Source organism: Sardina pilchardus, chromosome 12 (assembly GCF_963854185.1).
Source record: "Sardina pilchardus chromosome 12, fSarPil1.1, whole genome shotgun sequence".
Taxonomy (NCBI): domain Eukaryota; kingdom Metazoa; phylum Chordata; class Actinopteri; order Clupeiformes; family Clupeidae; genus Sardina; species Sardina pilchardus.
Window position 1 is genome coordinate 9,414,030 of NC_085005.1, and position 19,107 is coordinate 9,433,136.

At 43.0% G+C, this 19,107-nt stretch overlaps 1 protein-coding gene and 1 long non-coding RNA gene across 2 annotated transcripts in view; both read right to left on the reverse strand.

Moving 5' to 3' along the window:
* Window positions 1–19,107, reverse strand: part of LOC134097796 (exostosin-1) — a 213,528-nt gene that overhangs the window by 24,364 nt on the left and 170,057 nt on the right. Inside the window, exons 4-7 of the mRNA XM_062550740.1 lie at window positions 18,540–18,659; window positions 13,380–13,512; window positions 8,499–8,617; window positions 7,548–7,643 (exon numbers count right to left, since the gene is read on the reverse strand). Of these exons, the coding sequence (XP_062406724.1) occupies window positions 7,548–7,643; window positions 8,499–8,617; window positions 13,380–13,512; window positions 18,540–18,659 (468 nt within the window). The remainder of the gene's footprint in view (window positions 1–7,547; window positions 7,644–8,498; window positions 8,618–13,379; window positions 13,513–18,539; window positions 18,660–19,107) is intronic.
* LOC134097973 (uncharacterized) lies at window positions 1,546–3,739 on the reverse strand. Its single transcript, XR_009940978.1, has 2 exons — window positions 3,515–3,739; window positions 1,546–2,226 (listed from the first exon to the last, which is right to left on the reverse strand). It is a non-coding gene; the product is annotated as an uncharacterized LOC134097973 (long non-coding RNA).

The following is a 19,107-nucleotide window of genomic DNA, read 5'->3' on the forward strand; positions in this document are numbered from 1 at the left end:
ATCAATTTTTAATAAAGCCAACTCAAAAGTTCAGACACTTTAAATGGCAAACATGAAGATTAATTTGGAGGCATAACTTGCAAAATAGGCCTATCCAATGTAGAAAAATGCGCCTTCACTAAAACACCTTGAAAGTAGCCTACAGCTAATTTAGCCAATCGTCCTCCCTCTTAACATTCACCTGACCTTCCTTATGCTTCATTTAAATCTGTCTGAAATACATCATATGACCTCTAGTGTTCAACGTAACTCTTTCCACTACGCTTTGTGTGCATTAATGACAACTCCCAACTCCGACAGGCGCTCGGTGTCCAGGGACGCACCTCCAGTGTATGCTGCTTGTAGGATGTGCTACTGTTGTGTTTAGCATTTCTGAATGACACGTTTGTGCTGTTTCTGCAAGCTAAAATGCTGCTACCAGCCACCCACTATCCAATGTTTAATCGAGGAATCCCAGGTGGTGCATACAGGCTGGACTAGCCTATTTCAAAACGGAGAGGTGAAATGAAATAAACAACATGAATATGTCCGGTTTTGTTTTGTTTTTGGCTCAGCGATTTTGGTTGACTACGGTATGCGAAATATTGTGCGCTGAGATAGCACATAGCCTAACAGTCGTTGTACATGACAGTGAATTGTCCGTTGTCTTTTCCACTGCACTTGCATGGTAGCGCAACTCAACGGGTAGCCCTATTCGACACAACACCGGGTTATTATCAATTCATTGAAAAGCGCATAATTGTCAGACTGGTGCGAGACGTTGTAATGAGCAAATCATGGTGCTACCATGAGTGATGACCGATTGTTGGAGAGGGAGAGAAAGGAGTTATCATAGCCTACCTTATCGTTATGATTGATAATGTTTATGTAGGAATTGCCAGCCCATGGTCTCAGCTGTAGAGAACTTGTGCAGAGAAGCGTGGGTTCTGGGCCCTATTGACCATTACCCTCTGCCAGACAAACATGCCCTGACTTTGAGGCATGGTATGAACCCCCTTTGTTCTCAAGATTGCCTACCAAACTTCAGGCAGGAATGATCCTACAGACTAGTAGTCATCAGTATGCTTACACATTCACATTATTTTTTTAGTATTCATTTCATTATCATCAGAGCAGTACTCTAGTGAACAAATCAAATTAATTCTGCAACAGCATATGAAAAATTATCCAGCTGTCCATATCTAGTTTAACTGTTACATCCCTATCCGTGGCAATACCACTACACAGCATACAGACAGGTACGTTGGGCCTATGGCATTCTGGGGAGGCACATCCGGAGGCCCTCATTCTTGCTTCAGCCACCAGAAGACATTTTCAAGCAGTTTCAAGAAGGTGGAATGTACAAATGTTTTAATTGGCCAAGATCAATAATAGCAATAATAATAATAATAATTCTGATCACAAGCTGTCATATTGTGTGAAAGTAGCAAGGGGGCTATTTACTGACTACTTGTCCTAACTTAAACAGAAAATAAGCTATACTGGCTGGCAGTCAGGAAACAAAATGTGTACAGAAGTTCAAACACAATACACAGAAAACATAAATTCTATTTAAAGAAAAATTGTTTATTGACTGAAGATTGCAATATGAAGAGCAAAATTAAGAGCATTTATTTTACAATACATGTGGGGTTGAAGCTCCTCAAGGATGGGAGCTTACCTATGAAGGAAGGTTGATGCAAATGCACTCACATGATATACCCAAACTTGACTAGGTCATGGATCATTACTATAAATGTAAAGGTCAATTTAAAGAATTAAAAAAAATGGTATGCATACTAGATGCATCCTAGAGCTGGTGGAAATGGGGAGATTATCAGAAGGCTGAATTAACTAAGACAGTAACTGTAAATACAAATGTTTATGAAATCATACTTTATACAATATATTACAGTTGTGTTACACATAACGCCACATTCACACCAGATACGTGATGTACGTTCCGGCACAGCTGATATGTGTAGGCCTACGTGTGTCCATCTGTCCATCTAAACCTAGCAGATGATGGGGTGTAAATGACGTTTATGTCTGTAAAATAGATTATTGACCACTAAGGGGAAATTCAAGAAAGAAGGATAGGTGAGATTACTCTGCACATTCAGGACATCCTTGTCTTTCTCTTTATTCAGAGGCTTCCCATCTTCCATATTCATGCCATCATCATAGTCCATGGGGTCATATGGTTGCCAATGTCCTGCAGTTGGCTGCTTCCACCAGTTGTGCCATCTAAAATAACAGAAGCAAAAAAACAAGCATGGTAGTGAATAGGTTGTTTAGTTTTATTATATGTCACTTACACATAATCTTAAACACCATCACACTTTTCACTAAAATTGTTATCAGTGGCTGCTTTATTAGCATTCTGGATTGAATGCAGTAACAGGTTTGCTGATCTGATTTTTTTTTTTTCTAAAGGGGGAAAAAAGAAGCCCTTTTCTTTAGAAGGCTACTTCTACCATGTTTGTAGGCTTGCCTACATCTCTGCTTCTGCACTAGTTGGTAGCAGCATACAGCGTTGCTCTTTCTCCTCTGACATTATCGCAGCGTTTCTCTTTCTCCTCCGACATATTTTCATTATTTTAGCTACTCAGCTGCGCTGCTGATTGAAACCAGCTAGCTAATACGTTAATCATGCTGGTACGAGAGTTTAGATTCCCCACGTGTTTTCTAAGTTTGCAACCTATATGTAAACAATGTTGGGAAATACGTGTTATAATCCATTGGGACTGAATGAGCAAACAATCAGCATAATGATCCTAACTATGCAAACGTGCACTAGCTTGCTTCTGTTGCTATTAGTATTAGCGAGCTGTACGTGCCCATTTCAACAGCCAGGCGTGTTATGACATTAGATGAGGGATCTTACCATAACTTCAGTGATTAGTTTGCTCACCGTGCAATTTCGTTGTTGTGGTCTCTGATGCCACCGATGCTACCAAGTGAACCGACATGCACGAGCAAAACACACACCCACAAAACTGCTAGCTAGGTTAGCTCACAAGCAAGATGCTACAGCAGCCTACAAACAATTAGCCTGCTATTGAAATTGTGCTACATATTTCGACGGAATAACAGGTTTATTTGACAATAAAATACAGATTAGCTGCTCGACAAAAAGGATGCACGGGAGTTCATTTTATGGAGACAACGCAACGCAAGCAACATCTTAGCTAGTTTCTGTATAGCCTAAATGACAAGCAACATCGTTCAAAATAGACAAAATATTTTAAGTGTCGGTCGATCTTGTTCTTGGCTGACATAATATAGTAATCCCACAAGAATGACTGGAAATCATGCATGTAGCCTACATAAGTGTCTCTGATTTAGCCTACTAAAGATTAGTGTGCCAAAATATCATGAATTTGAACACCACCAGTCTGAACCACGAGGCATAGCACACACGGTGCTACCGGCAAAAATAACTTAGCTTGAAATAACTTAAAAATAATACGTTTTAAAAATTACTATGAGGTAATAACATGGATAACAACTAATAACCTCATAAAACACTTACCCAATCTCTGTTGATCTCGCATTTTCTCCTTCAGACGACGTGAAGGTGATGTGATGCGCCATTGTGCTTCTTGCTGCTTTTCCTTCAGCTGAAGAAGACCTCAACTCTCGATTCACACAAATCCCTTAACCAATCATACCACTGGAAAGCTAATGATTTGACTTTTATGAGGAAGTTTTCAATGATAAAATTAGTTGGGTCATGGCGGAGTTATTTGACTGACAGGTAGGCCTAACAAACAGCTGTAAACCTGAGCAACCCGCCATTTCTCTCAGGGACCTGCAGGAGTCACTCTTATGACGTCAATCCGTTCGTTTGGGGGGTAGGGGGAGTTTTAAGTAGGTACTGAAAATAACCAACTTTATCCTCTTATATTGTGCCTTTATGTGTCGAAAAACATACAAAACAATACATCGACTTGTCAAACATGTATTTCCCCTATATATTTTGTGTCAATCATAATTATAAATTTAACTTGGCGCACGGGCTTTAAGTCCTTATTCAAACAATCAGATGGAATCAGAATAGGAGCATCATTATCTGTGTCAGAAAAGCTCAGATTTCACTGCAGTCGGTGCGTCCAGCTGGTTTTGATAGAGATTCTCATCCTCTGTGTCAGCCAACACTGGGATCCGATCCCATCACTGCAGCATGCAGATGGGAGGAAGTCATGAACCCTTTGCAAACCTAACGAAGGGGCCCGCTACGCCAGAACACAAGCTAGTGGTGGATGTAGTGTTTAAAAGGATCTATTTCTTTAAGTGGAATCACTTCCCTATTATGCATTGTTTTCCCCATTGGTAATTCGCCAAGCGCAGTGATGAATATGTTGCATTCTGAAAGTAAATTATGTGATGTTTCACAAGGGGTTTCCTCCATGTGAGATTGTTAACTCTCTTATTATGTTGTCGGTAAAGACACGACAAGTGGACATATTTCACTTGCGCCTTTGGTCTCAGTGTTTACATCATACACTGACATAGGAATGTTTTTTCCCATTTCAAATAAGGATTATGTGAAGATTATAGCATCTTAACGCAGTGTGTGACGACACTTATCGGCTATACATCTGTTTCCATAACAACCATGCTAAATTTGGAGAAAGGAAAAAACAATGTGTATTGTAGGACAGCATGATTGTCTCAAATAAGCAAATTATTGAAATAGCATCAGACTAAATAAATGCCACTCAAATAAAACCGATGATTTGGGTAGGTTGAGTCATAGATACTGATTTCAGAAAACTGGCACTTTTAAATATGTAGCTGTGTTCAGAAGATGAAGTGTATAAATATAAATATATATATGACTAAAATAGATAAGAATAAAATGCATCAGAATCTGTCAAGAGCTTTTCCATAAGCCACAAAAAATGTCTGTGCAAAACAAAAAGTCAGAAAGTTCCCATGCTCATAGGCCCCTTAGTTAGCATATGGAGCACACACTACAGAGTAGGGACGATTCCTAAAGTGGCTGGTGGGTTGAAAGTCTGGTGGAAGCTAACAAGCGCTGCTAACGTCACTTTGGGCCCACATATCTGAGGAAACAAAAACATCTCCCAACACATTTGTTCTAACATCATGTTTACCACACCGGCCTCCGGTGTTTGATTTCCAAAAGGAGGGAGCACATCTCCCAAATATAATGCATGAAAACATTGTCATTTGAATAAAAAGCCCCCATTTAAGACCTACATTTATGCAGAGCCAGTGGAGGAAGAAATAGCACTCAAGTAGACAATTGAAGCTACTTTTTTGATGAGGACCTTGTAAGCATTCTTTAACAGAGAGTGGTGGCAGTTTTAAAGTGTTCTATACTGTAGCTTGGATTCAATCACAGAAACTCCAAACTGAACTGAATGCATTATGCTGAATTGCCGTGAATCATGTTGACAGCAACTACAATCACAGGAGACAACAGTTCAGAGGTGTGAAGCACGTGGCAGTCTTTTCACTAGAAACACAACTATTATAAACAAGACTATTCAATCTCCAATAAACAAACCAAACATGCCTCTCTTCCTATTGTGAATATCTTTGTTGTCTATTTGACGTGACAGGGCAGAAAATGGCAGAAAAGACAGAAGAATATAAACAAGAGCTCTAAACAGTTGTTAGACCGTTGGAATGATTCATGCTAAAAGATTTACCAACATTAGCCTTATTTAAAAAAAAAAAAAAACAATGGTGATGGCAGTGATTGTGATCTGGATCGGCATATCATCTGTACCTTTGTTTCCTAACTCTTCACGGTAAGTTACCCCTTTGACAACATGATGAGCTAAATGATTAGCTGTGATATTATAGGATTACCAAGTAGATTAATGACCCAACAGGCATGTTTCATGCATCAGTTGGTTGTTTAGGGTTCTCGTTCCATATCTTGATCCATTTAGTCTCTTGAAGGTATCTACATAAGAGTGACACTGTCATGACCCATGAACGCTAATCCTAACCTTAACTTGTCATGACAAAAACCAAATGGGTCTTTGGTACTATTTGCCCTCAACGGTGCCTTCCAGGCAGCGCTGCCTTCAAGGCACTACTCCTCTCAGTTTAGGGGTAGGATGAGGGTTGAGGGGGTTGAGGTTAGGAATAGGGTAAAGGTAGTGCCTTTTAGGCTGCGCTGCCTGGAAAGTGCCGTTGGGGGCAAAAAACACCATTGAGCAACCAAATGACACTTTAATTACAGAAGCCTTATGTCAGGGCTATTCAACTTCAGTACCAAGAGGGCCGAATGGAAAAATCACTGGGTTTTTGGGGGCCACATAAAATAAGACGCCGCAAAATAATTGTATCCAACAATATTTTATAAAGTCACAGCAAAATTCAATTCAATTCAATAGAATTTTATACAGTGGCAATATCAGTAGCCTATGTCAACAAACACTGGAATAGAAACTAAGAACATAGCCTACTATCCATATCCATTAAAAAAACAAATCTTCTCAGACAGGTGATAGGCTGCCACACAAACTACAATACAAGTATTTGAAAACACCCAGGCTAACCATATTATTTCATACCTGATGTCTGATAGCTGCCATATCATGCATCAGTGGGAAAAATTGCAGTGTTGATTTACTAGCCTACTTCAAGATAATTAGGCTCATAAGTGCTTCAAACACACACAGTAGCCTACATCGGCAATCTCTCAAATATAATAATTAGCATTGAATTTAAACAAAAAGTAATGCCAGCTCTGCCTCTGTTTATCTATTTCACGATTTCTTACCGCCAAAGATTCTAAACTTCGAGCCTGCGCAAATGACAAACAATAACATTCCCACGAGTGGAGTGAAGATGGCTCTGTCTAAAGAAACGTCTAATTGACAACGATAATCGTTCATTTTACCCTCTGCAACAAGTACGAGACTTTCATGTTTATTGTGCAACGAATCCATCGCTGTAAGGAAGGAATATAAAGTCAAGAGGCAATTCTCTACAAACCACAGCTCCTTTTCCAATAACTTTCCCGAGGGCTCGGAGGAACGGAGACCGGGTATGATTGTAACATTTTTGATTTGCGCACGCTCGAGGTTTAGAATCTTGCGGTAAGAAATCGTAATTTAATTAACATTTAATGATAACATTTAAAACTAGTTACACATTTGGACATGTCAGTTTGTGTAGTGATGTGCTGTGTTCTCTGAGTCAAGATAACTGGAAGAATTAGTCTGGCCAGTAGGGGCGGGCCGACAGTGCGCTACTCGCCAATCATATGAAGATCTATGCGCACCCATCAAAGCGAATTCATTCTCATGACGAGACACGCGGGCCACAGGAAATTTTAACCGGGCCACATCTGGCCCGCGGGCCGCTAGTTGAATAGGCCTGCCTTATGTCATAAGCATTTATGACTTATTTAGAACATGCCACTGCGTTCAGGGCAGTGTCATGTCACTCTTCTGCAGTGCAGACACCTTCCAATAAAGCGCAACCAACAATTCTAAGCGGAAGAGCATTTGTCAGAAGAGAAGAGCAGTCGTGTGAAAAACATGACCCCATCCACAGTCGTCGCTGGTCAGCCTTACCTTTCTCTGTCCCTCAATAACGGTGATAGGCACACTGGTGGAGGGCCACTTGCTCTTGGGAGGTAAAGGCTTGTCACAATTCCACAGCACTAGGATCTGCAGGAGCAAAGCCCAGAGGGTTAGACCAATCGCCAGCAGGACAGAATGAAGGTACAACGTTTAAATAATGAGCTACACTACACTCCTGAAAAAAGGGTTCTTGGGGTGCTTTATAGAACCATGCAGGCATTAAAAAACCTTAGGGGCTCCTTTGATGAACAGTTCATATATTTTCATATATACATTTTTTGGTCTATGTAGCACCTTTTTTATTCATATATCTAGTGTAGATATATGAATAAAATAATAATGATGTCATATCTGTTAAGGCAACATTTTCAAACTGTCTGACACCATTCCTTCTGACACCAGTCTCTTGGAGGCGTGTCATTCTAAAGCCTTTTAACATCCCACTGGTGTAGTACCAGAGGCCTGGAGTGAGTGAGAGAGAGAGAGAGATCTCTGAATTACAGCTCAAGATGTTTTAATATTTCATATCTCTGCCTAAGTTTGATACGCCACTGCTGCCTGCTGTAACAATACACCAATAAATGGCCAATTTATTTGCTTTCACCCATGACTGATAGCATTTAATCTCTATCTTACACTCGGAACACAAGGTTCTTGAGATATTTCCCACATGGATTTGATAGTTCAAAGCCAAATAAAATAAAAGGAAATATTGCACAACGTTTTAAAAATTAGTGTCACTGGGTTATACGATGTCTTTGTAATAACATATTTAGGCTGGAAGCCAAATACAGGAATTCACTTTTCAGTATTTTAAAAGGATTTGACTTTGCAGTAACAAAAGTTTGAGAAGTCAGTATGAGCGCTTTTTAGCTGTCTGCCCCCCATTTGGGTGTGAAGTAGGCTGCAGGGTCTGCTGCTCCTAGCTGGGCGACCTCTCACCTGTGCACAGAACTTGGATTTGGCAACGGCAATGATGAGTTTGAGCACTGGCTGCAGCTGAGACTGGAGGGGGGTCACCACCTGCACCACTGCAGTGAACTCCAGGGACGGGCTTTTACCTGCAGGAGAACACACACACACACACACGCACGCACACACACACACACACACACGCAGACACACACATACACGCGCGCATACGCGCACACACACGCATACACGCGTGCGCACACACACACACACACACACACACGCTTTAACACTTTAACACACATGTCCCATCCCCCCCAACCTCTCGTGGTGTGCTGTTACTGCTGCTGCTGCTGCTGCTGGATGCATTGCTCACTCTGAGCGCCGTGCTAAAAGCCTTCCAATCAATCTTGCAGACACGGGGTGCTGAACCGGGCCTCTCCCGTGAGCCGCGCGGCTACTCTTCTATTTAAAGCGTGGCACAGCGTGGCGTGGCACGGCACGGCCCTCCAGATGGCGGCCCTCCGTCCCGTCTCCTCCGCTAGCCCCTCAACAAGGCCGAGGCTTCGCCAATCACACATCTCTCGCTCTTGTCTCTTTCTCTCTATATCTCTCTCTTCTACCTCTTCCTCATCCACTCTCAATACCTCTCTTCTTTCTCTCTCTCTCTCTCTTCTACCTCTTCTGCTCCTATTCCCTTCACCTTGACCTCTCTCTCGCTCTCTCTTCTATCTCTTCTTCCTCCACTCTCAAAACCATTTTTCTCTCTCTCTTTTTCTGTTTCTCTCTCTCTGAAAGAGCAGATGGGTTTGCTTGATTCATTGCAATAAAAATGAAAAATAAAAAAAAACTTTCACATCAGGTTTCATTTCTGTCAAATCAGATTAGCGTTCGATTCTGCTGGGTGCAGACATTCGAGAGAAACTTAATCAAAACCAAGTGTGCCGACGTTCTACTACGAGAGCAGTGGCCGACTTTTCCCCCAAAAAAAGCCACTGCAGAGCCGCAGTTTTGAAAAGTCCTCGCGGCGCTTGATGAGGCGCTCGGCTGTGTCCCTCAGACATCTCCCCCCCGTTTGTGCCGGCCATCTTGAGAACCGTTCAAAGGCCCCTTTGAAACCTCCATTATGTAACCCGCACACAGCGAGTCGCAACTTGCAGAAGAGGAAACGATGGCCAAGAAAGCACACAGCTTGTGATCAAGGCCCACATTTTCCTCCCTCTGACATTCTCCCACTCAAACATTCTCTAAGAACAAAAAAACGGAAAAAAAAACGAGGGAAGACGAAATTCAAGGCATCTGGAGGGCAAGCTATTAATTCATCCATAGGTATCTTTCCCCTTTCCCATCCTTCACCATACCATCAGAGTTGTGGCCTCGGGCATTATTATTATTATATAAGACAGACACTACCTCGCTACCTTCTCTGAACCTGGGTGAGTCTCCAACACAACAGTGGCCAACACAACACAACATGGCCGCCTCAGTGTGGGTCTTTGAGGTGAGCTGGGGACAGTGTGAGTTGCATGGGGAGCGCGGACTGCAGGCCACTGAGCGGAGCTGCCGTGAGGTTAATGCACACTTCGGAGGAGAGGAGGATGAAGGAGGCAAGGGGGAGGAGGCGAGCAGGGGGAGTTGAGACGCGGCTGGGCCCTTAACTCAGAGCGGAGCTCATTAATATTGACAGCGGTGGCAGGAAACGGGCGGCTCGCATGATCGAAGGAGGGGGCAGCGCCACGCCACTGTGCCAGCGGACTGTGGCGGCCGAGGCTCGGCAAATGAAGCAATTTGGAGTGTGTGTGTGTGTGTGTGTGTGTGTGTGTGTGTGTGTGTGTGTATCCATCTGTGCTTCTCTTTCTCTCTCTCTCTCTCTCTCTCTCTCAATCTTTCTGTCTCTCTGCATGAGAGAGGAGAGGTGTGTGCGAGTAAGTGCTAAAGAGTGAGTGTGACTAAAAGAAAGACAGAAATAACGAAAGAAAGACTGCAAGTCTAAGAACTGACGACAAATTTGACTTGAATTCAGCAGATTCTACATCCATGGGGAAAGCAGCACCGTAATGTCCACAGATGTAATTTCATATAAGGAGACAGCTCTGGTCATGTGAAGCATGGCCGACAGGTTCAGCGCAGGGCCGTTTAACAAGATGGACAATGTCATGTTGAAAACCAGTGTGCTGACATCTCATTAATCTCCTTTAAGACCAAAGTCAATCCGTTCATTAAACAGCTAGAGGCTAAAATATAAATAATTTGAGATTTTTCCCTCTTTCTCTCTCCCCTCCATCATTCACAAGGGTCTGATAACACAGACTATGAGAGTTCCTCTACAGCAACTTCAAAGACCTAGAGTGCAAGTTAACTTAAGTAACATACCCCAAAGTGAACAAATCTACCATGATGAGTCATTTTTTACCTCCAAAATTAACTGTCTGGCATATAGTTCATTTGAATTGAAATACTAAAATATTTAAATAGAGCTTGACTTTATAATAACATTCTGTGAAAACAGCCATGGACAACCCCTCAGGTTCAATGAAATACGTCTGAAAATATGGAAGAGTTTGAAAGAAATATTTTCATCATCTGTCGTCATAATTATGATACATGGCTGGCTCAAGGGTTCACCATTAATTAATTAATTAAACTCTAATGGGTTGCCATCATTTCATTTACAACTGCACTTTCATAAAGCTAGAAAGAGATTTGGTGCCTATAAAAAAGCAATCACCCCCTTGGATATTTTCTCTTTTATTGTCTTTAGAAGTGGAATCATGGTCAATGTAATTTATCTTTCTTGACAAACATTAAAAACACTCTCTTTAATGTACAAGTGAAAGCAGCATTTCTACAAATAATTAATTGAAATACAGTGTGTATAATGTAGAATAAGTGGTTGCATAAACACTTACACAACCCCCCACCAGTGACTGTGTATAGCAGTATAGTAATATAAAGACACCTGTGTCTGGAAGGTCCAGTCACTGGGTCATCAGTATTCCTGGCTACATTTCCACCATGAAGACAAAAGAACACTCCAGCAACTCAGAGAAAAGGTTATTGAGAAGTATAAGTGAGGGGATGGATACAAAAAAAATTTTCAAGTCACTGAACATCCCCTGGAGTCCAGTGAAATCCATCATTAAAGATAGAAGGAATATGGCAAATTTCTAAATCTGCCCAGAACAGGCTTTCCCTACAAACTGAGTGGGCAGCTGGGAGATGGGAGTAACTCTGCATATAACAACTATTGCCCCGGATCTTCACCAGTCAAAGCTCTATGGGTGAGTGGCAAAGCTCATATTAAATCTGGACTAAAGTTCACCCAAAGACATGTGGGTGACTCCAAGGTCAAATGGAAGACCATTCTTTGGTCTGATGAGACCAAATTGATCATCAGACTCGATGCTACGGTTGGCAGACACCAGACACTACACATCACCACAAACACACCATCCCTGCTGTGAAGCATGATGATGGCAGCATCGTGCAAAAACAAGGATGCTTCTCGACACCTGGCCCTGGGAGGCTTGTAAAGGTAAAAGTAAAACGAATTCTGCAAAATATATGGAACTCCTGGAGGACAATCTGATTCAGTTTGCAAGGGAACTACAACTTAACAGGAGATTTACTTTCCAGCAAGACAATGACCCAAAGCATACAACGAAAGCTACACAGAAATAGCTCAAAGAGAACAAGGTGAATGTTCCTGTATGCCCAAGACTTGGAAAACGTTGTCCATAGACCCAATCCCTGTGTAACTTGACAGAACTTGAGCAGTTTTACAAAGAAAAATGTAATACAATTGAAATATCTAGATGTACTGTACAAGCCTTAACTGAGACCTATCCACACAGACTCCTTGTAAAGGGGGTGAATACTGTATATATTTGCAATTTCTCATCCTTATTGAACACTGTGGAAATGTGACTGCTTTCCAACAGCAGAGTTTCACCTATACACCCTGCATTAATTTAGTATGTGCCCACAACACTCCATCAGCTTTGCACATTTAGTCAGAGAACTAAAAGGTCTTTTCTGTTCCTCTGGATATGTTCAAAGATCTGCATGTCTTTCTCTCTCTCTCTCTCTCTCTCTCTCTGTCTCTCTCTTTCCATCTCTCCCCTCTCTCTCTATCTACAGTACCTCTACCTCTCTCTCCATTAGTGTCTGTCTTGAAAAACAAGGTCTATCTATAGCCATCTAAGTTTTTGTTTGACCTGTGTTAGTGTCGGTGGCGGTGGTGCTGCAGTGTGGGGGTGAGTGGGTGTGTGTGTTGTGTGGGGGGCCGTGCCTGCTGCTATAGTAATGGATGTGATGTGTGAAGGGAGGTCTCAGAGGTTAGTGTCATTAGAAAGATGGCCGCTGATTCTCCACACGCCGCTGACTGTTTATCAAGGACTAACCAAGCATAACGCAGAGTGATTCTTTGTTTAATGGGACTTGATCAGAAGCGATGTCTGTCTTAAAAGGGCTGGGATGTCGGTGTTGAGAATAAATGAGATAAATAAAGATGAGCCGTGTTATTGAACTGTAATGTGAATTTATCAACGTGTTTGAAGATCCTACTTATTACCTAATTGCTGAATTCTGATTGACTTTCCACCTTGAGACCTTAATATTGCACACATCCATACGATTATCTGTTGTGCCATGTTTGAAACATGGCAATAACACCATCAGCAGACTCAACATGAAGCAATAGAATTATGTCACATAAAAGATGGTAAGCAAGCTGTTTCCACCCTTTCAGTAATCTGTTAATAACAAGCAAAATACCATATTATGTTGAGATAATTCCACTGAATTACATTACCAGAGCAAAATAGGGTAATCTGATGAATTTACCATCTACTATTAGATTACACCACAGTGCACATAATAAACATGTAATTGGATTTGCGTTCAACTCACCCAGTAGGGAGTAATAGAAGGGGAACACTGAAGGGTCTGTGGAGAACTGTGGCAAAACGTACAGACCACCAGGCAGAGCATTCCACATCAGTCTACTTCTGGATATGTGGGAGTGTATTCGATCCCGGATTATCTGTTGTAAACAAAACAGCACATAAACACAAGAAAAAAAAACATGAATATATTGTTGATAAGATTCTCAGTTTTTCCGTTTATCTGACAAGTCCTCCACTGAAAGCATTCTTGTATCCTGTTATGGACACTCCAAAATCTCAAAGTCAGAGTGGTTGGCGTGTACATCCCAACTATCTTTAGGCCAGGTGCAGGACTAAGTAAATGGGAAGTTACAACCCAACAGGGACTTCTTCAAGCAAAATGAATCAGGCACTCCAAAATCACCCCCAAAAATGACTTGGGGAAACATCTTTCAACCTGTGGGACCATGATGAGGGAACAGCGGGTTGACCAGTACCATCTAACCAGAAAGAGTTAAAGAGGTTATAAAGAGGTAAGTTCAATATACTCAATTTATATGCTGACTTTATTGATTTGTATGGATGCATGTTGTGTTGTGTAATGATGTGTTTGAAGGTATCTGTGCTAAACCCAATTTGCCTCTCGAAGACAAATCAAGTAAACAAATTACACAATTGAAAAACCTAGTGTGTAAAACCTAAAGTGTACAGTACATACATCTTGTTAAGTCAAGATATACAGTATGTAATCACTGTGAGGCCAAATACTCTACACACACACCTCATATACTGTGGGAGCCATGGATATTACATTGATACAGTCTCTACATTTGTGTCCTACAGGCCAAAGTGAGGGATTATAATTGAATATTCCAATAATTTGACAACATCTGGGCTCTGACAGAATTTTTCACAACTGCTTTCAAGAAGCACTATGTTAGACACATAGTGAAATATTATCAAATTAATTAGTCCATGGCCATTCTGTTTTAATATACAGGCTGTACTGTACCTGTCTTCCCACAACACAAAGTATAATTTAAAAGCAGTCAACCATGAATAAAGCCCAGTATGCGCATTGGTGGGATCTATCCAAGAAGACACTGGAGATATCCTAAAATAGAACAGCTGCCCCATTCCTGTTCTTGGCTGTTGGCTCTTGGCTCCAAAGACAGAGCCCTCCATATGGACACTACCCCCTCTCTGTCAGTCTTCCTCTCTCCCTCCATCTCTCTCTCTCTCTCCCCTCCGTTCTCTCTCTTCCCTCCCTCTTGCCTCTTTCCCCTCCTGCTGCTTACCGAGTCCTACCTCTTCCAGGTTTCTCCCGTAGACAGGGGGCTGCTGGTCTTAATTAAGATCATTGAGGGAGACTAATTAGCAAGCGCACCTCGTTTAGAGCTGCCCCCCTGCCTTCCCCTTGAGTTTACCACACATATGTGGAGTTCATTTGCGCTCCTCAAGTTGTTTCCAGGGCCGAAAAAGAGGGATGATTTATGAACTGGCCGTTGCATCTGCTCTGGAAGGGACTCCCAGACTCCCTCAATACAGCGCTCTCAGAGAGTGCATGCTTTAATGAGCATCACAGCATTGTGCTGCAGTTTTTTTGTTGTTTTTCCATCAGAGTGATTGTACCTGAGCCAGTTTCGACAAAACAACTCCCCCCGCCCTGGAAAAAAAACAAATAAATAAACCAACAAACAAACATCAATCCTTCCAATACCATCAAGCAAGCAACCAACCACACCGACGCCATAAACATAAACAAAGCTGAACTTGTGGTCCCCCCGGCGTGCACGGAGAGCACTGAGGCGAGAGCTTGAGGCGCTCGCCCGACTTCCTCTCGGCACTTACCCACGAGCCCTCACAGGAGCCGGGGCCGACCACTCGCTGGGCCGCGCCACCGACGCCTCATTTCCTCCATCTCGTCCGTCTACAGGTACCGGCGAGCGCTTAACGCGTCGGGACAAAAGGAGTGCGGCCGGCGGCAGGGAGGAGGGAGGGGGAGGGAGTTGGGGGGTGGAGCTGGCTTTGTTGGCTCTCTGTAAGGCGCACCTGGTGATATGGAACCCAGACGGCTCGAGAGAAAGAACCTCTCTCCCCCCTTGCCACACTAAGGCTCTAGGCTTTATGAGGTGTGGAGTCTACGGAGGAATTTCAACTGGTATTCCTCACTGTACATCTGCCCTCTCTCTCTCTCTCTCTCTCTCTATCTGTGCATCTTGTTTTTCTATTAACCAACATCTATCTGTCTCTCTATGTCTTCAGGTTTTTGTTTTTTTTTGTCTCCAGTTTCTTCATGTATGGGGAACGTTTCCAATGTCTCATAGAAAAATGAAATTACTCGTTGTTCGTGGGCAGAAAACAAATAATGCAAGGCCGCAACAATACTTTTCATTTCAAGATGAAATAAATCATATCAGGAAATATGACATGGCCGTGGCGCTGTTAAAAGAACAAGATGGCTGGAGCTGAGGTGATATGGCAAACATTAGTAAGCTAAAGAAATATGAATAGCGCACTTCCTGGTGGCCTTAAGAGAGCGTCCTTGGTTCAGTATACATTTCCCAGTGGTAAATCAGCTGAATGCATAAAACACTCACACTCAAAACACTTTAACATTCACTCCTACAATCTACCTTTCAATAGCTGCGGAGGCCATGCCAGCCATTGTAGCCCACGTCTGTACTAACACTGGGGGGCCACACCGGCTCCGTTCGTGACGCGTGAAACTAGCTAACTAAAAAACTGGTCGGTTTTTTTTTCGAATGCACACGCCACTATCACTATCTGTTATCTGTAGTTCCATTGCTTAAAGTGGAGGCTAATTGTTGCAGCAGAGTCAAGGCCATCGCCCACCGGTCACGTACGCGGCGCGCCGCGACAATAAAAAAAATAGAACTCCATTGTTTTCAATGGAGCAACACCCACTGGAAACGTCTGCCGCGCAGCAGCCGCACAGAGATAGAAAACTATTCTAAAATCCTGCGCGTCAAGCCCAGACCGCCGAACACCGCTGAACGCCACTTCTGGTGGGCGCCGGGCTTCAGACACTGCGCTAACAGAACGCCCCGTTACGTGCCCGCCCTAGCCTCCCTGTAACTGTAGAATTCAACACTCTTCTTGCTGACACCAAGAGCCAAGAGGAGTAGGCCATGAAATAGGAGCCCTATGACGTCCCTTAACTGTTCCATCAACAGTGTGCTGGCGATTTAGACCTAATTACTGCTCTAACCACTTTAATTGCAGCCTCAAAAAGGCTAAACGAAAGTACAAACCGTGTATTTACACGTCTGAGATTTCTCTGGCAACCTTTGTGTCACCACCCCTCACATCCACGCACACTGCATAAAAACTCAGTTCTATCGGAGCTCCGTAAAGCAGTCCGTGATTTAAAGCCGTGGGAGCCCTGAACCCAGCGAGTTGTTAACCTGACCTGTCACAACAGCACATCCATCAGCGTCCATCGACGTTCGACGGCGAGCCGAGAGAGTGAGAGAGAGAGAGAGAGCATGCCGGTTAAACAGTTTCCATGCCAATGCTAATTGCCTCGGACCAAAAATGAATCATTATCAATAACACAGACAGGAGGAGGTCAATCAAGGGCGGCCTTATTGGCTCCGCAGGATGGAAATGATTCATACTGTGCCAAAAGTTTTTTTCCCCCCTCACACCGCGGTCTCGGCCCCTTTTGCGCCGCGACTATTGAGCTTGAGCCTTTTCACTCAGAGAGAGAGAGAGAGAGAGAGAGAGATGTGTGCGTTGACACAAAAAAAGTCCTCCAAGTCCTGCTGCTCCTCTGACTCCCACTCAAACCCCAGGCGCCCTGTTTTCTCTAGCGAAACATCACAAAGGCATTGATTTTCATTTCTCTTAGTAACCATGGTTATGCCACTTGAAAAGGATCTCACCGCAGAAGTCTATTCTGTTCATTCAAGTACTGAATGCTGAAAACGTGTAACGTCTCATTCATTTGCGGGGCATATTGAAAAGCCGCCCGCTTGAGATCACGAACAGTTCGAAAAACAGCTACAGTATTTATCAGACAATCTGTTTCTAACCGTAAAGGTTTTCGGAACCGTCACAAATTCTCAACCTGCGCACCCTGTCAAGACTTTGTGTAGGTTCAAACTAAATGTGGACGATATCATAGAGAACCATACCAGACATACCAGAGAGTCATCTTTCTCTCTAGTGTCTCTCATTAGTTATCCAAGGTCAACACACACTGATGAACATCAATGCCGTATTGATGAGTCTGTAGATGGCAAAGGGCAGCACCCATTTTCTAAATCCACTTAATGACACAATATGCCACAAACAGTATGCTGCAATATACCTAATTTCTTGAAAATATACTAATAAGAAACTGACACTCTGCTAAAAAAAAAAAACTATCGCACATCTGAATAGACTTCTGAAGAGATAAAAATACAAGAATTGCATTTCTTTTTTGCTTGAAAGTGGTACAGTAGCAGCCATTTTATAATGCATGAGAGAGATCTGGTTGTGAGTAAACCAGCATGAAGATGAAGTATGATGAAAGACTCTGGTCTCCCAGGGAGAGAGAGAGAGACAGAGATAAAGAGAGAGAGAGAAAGAGAGAGAGGGGGAGGGAGGCAGGTATAAAGAGACTACTGCAGGTGCAAACGGAGAGAAATATGGACAGATAAAGATGGGCCAAACGTAATAGCTGAGAGACTGGGGTCTCCATAATTAGTTGCCCTGCTGTAAAACGGCAATCTAAACGTGCGGGAGAATCACGAGGAGAGCGGCTAAGGCTCCCCAGTAGCAGCCCATCAATTCATGCTCTCCACGTTTTGCACATTATAAAAGGGGCCATCCATTATCGCCACGGTTTCCTGTCTGACCCTGGCCACTCCGCTCCGCCCCTCCCCTCCCCTCCCTCATCACACCCCGCCCGTCACATACCCCCCACCACACACACACACACACACACTCTCTCTCTCTCTCACACACACACTCACACAAACTCTCTCTCTCTCACACACTCACACAAACACTCTATCTCTCTCTCTCTCTCACACACACACACACACACACACTGACACACACACACACACTCTCTCTCACTCTCACACAAACACATACACACACAAACACCACCACCACCACCACCACCACCCATACTGCCAGCTGACGGCCTCGGCGTAACACAAGCACTTACCTCTAATGTAGTTAATACTATTTTTGCGACTGAAGAAAAATAGGCGTCCCACAGGAACTGTGTCTGTTGCCGGAGCGCCAATATCCTGTCATGGTCCACCGATCTGGTAATTGAAGGGATCTGTGAGGAGAGAGAGGAGGAGAGGAGAAGAGAGGAAGAGAGGCAGAGAGGAAGAGAAAAAATAAAAGAGAAAAAGTAGTATGTGAAATCAAATATGTTTAACCATACGGGGGGAATGAAGCTTGCCCTGCAGGGTTTCTCACCGAAATAAAGCAGACTTGTTGAAACATTTTGAAAGATATGCGCTTGATCCTTGTTATAAGATATACCCATACAGTGACAACAACATACAACAAAACAAAACACAACACAATAAAAAACAATAGCTCACTATAAAATAGTATCATAAATATTACAACAAAAAAACTTGCTTGCACCCCATTACAGCCCTAAATTGAGCTTTCCCCAGGTGGGTCTTTGGTGACAGATTGTTCCCTGGGGATCCCTGGTGGCCTTTAGAATCCTCTGAGGCCACATGTTCTTTTGAGTCCTCTGGGTGTACCAGGGA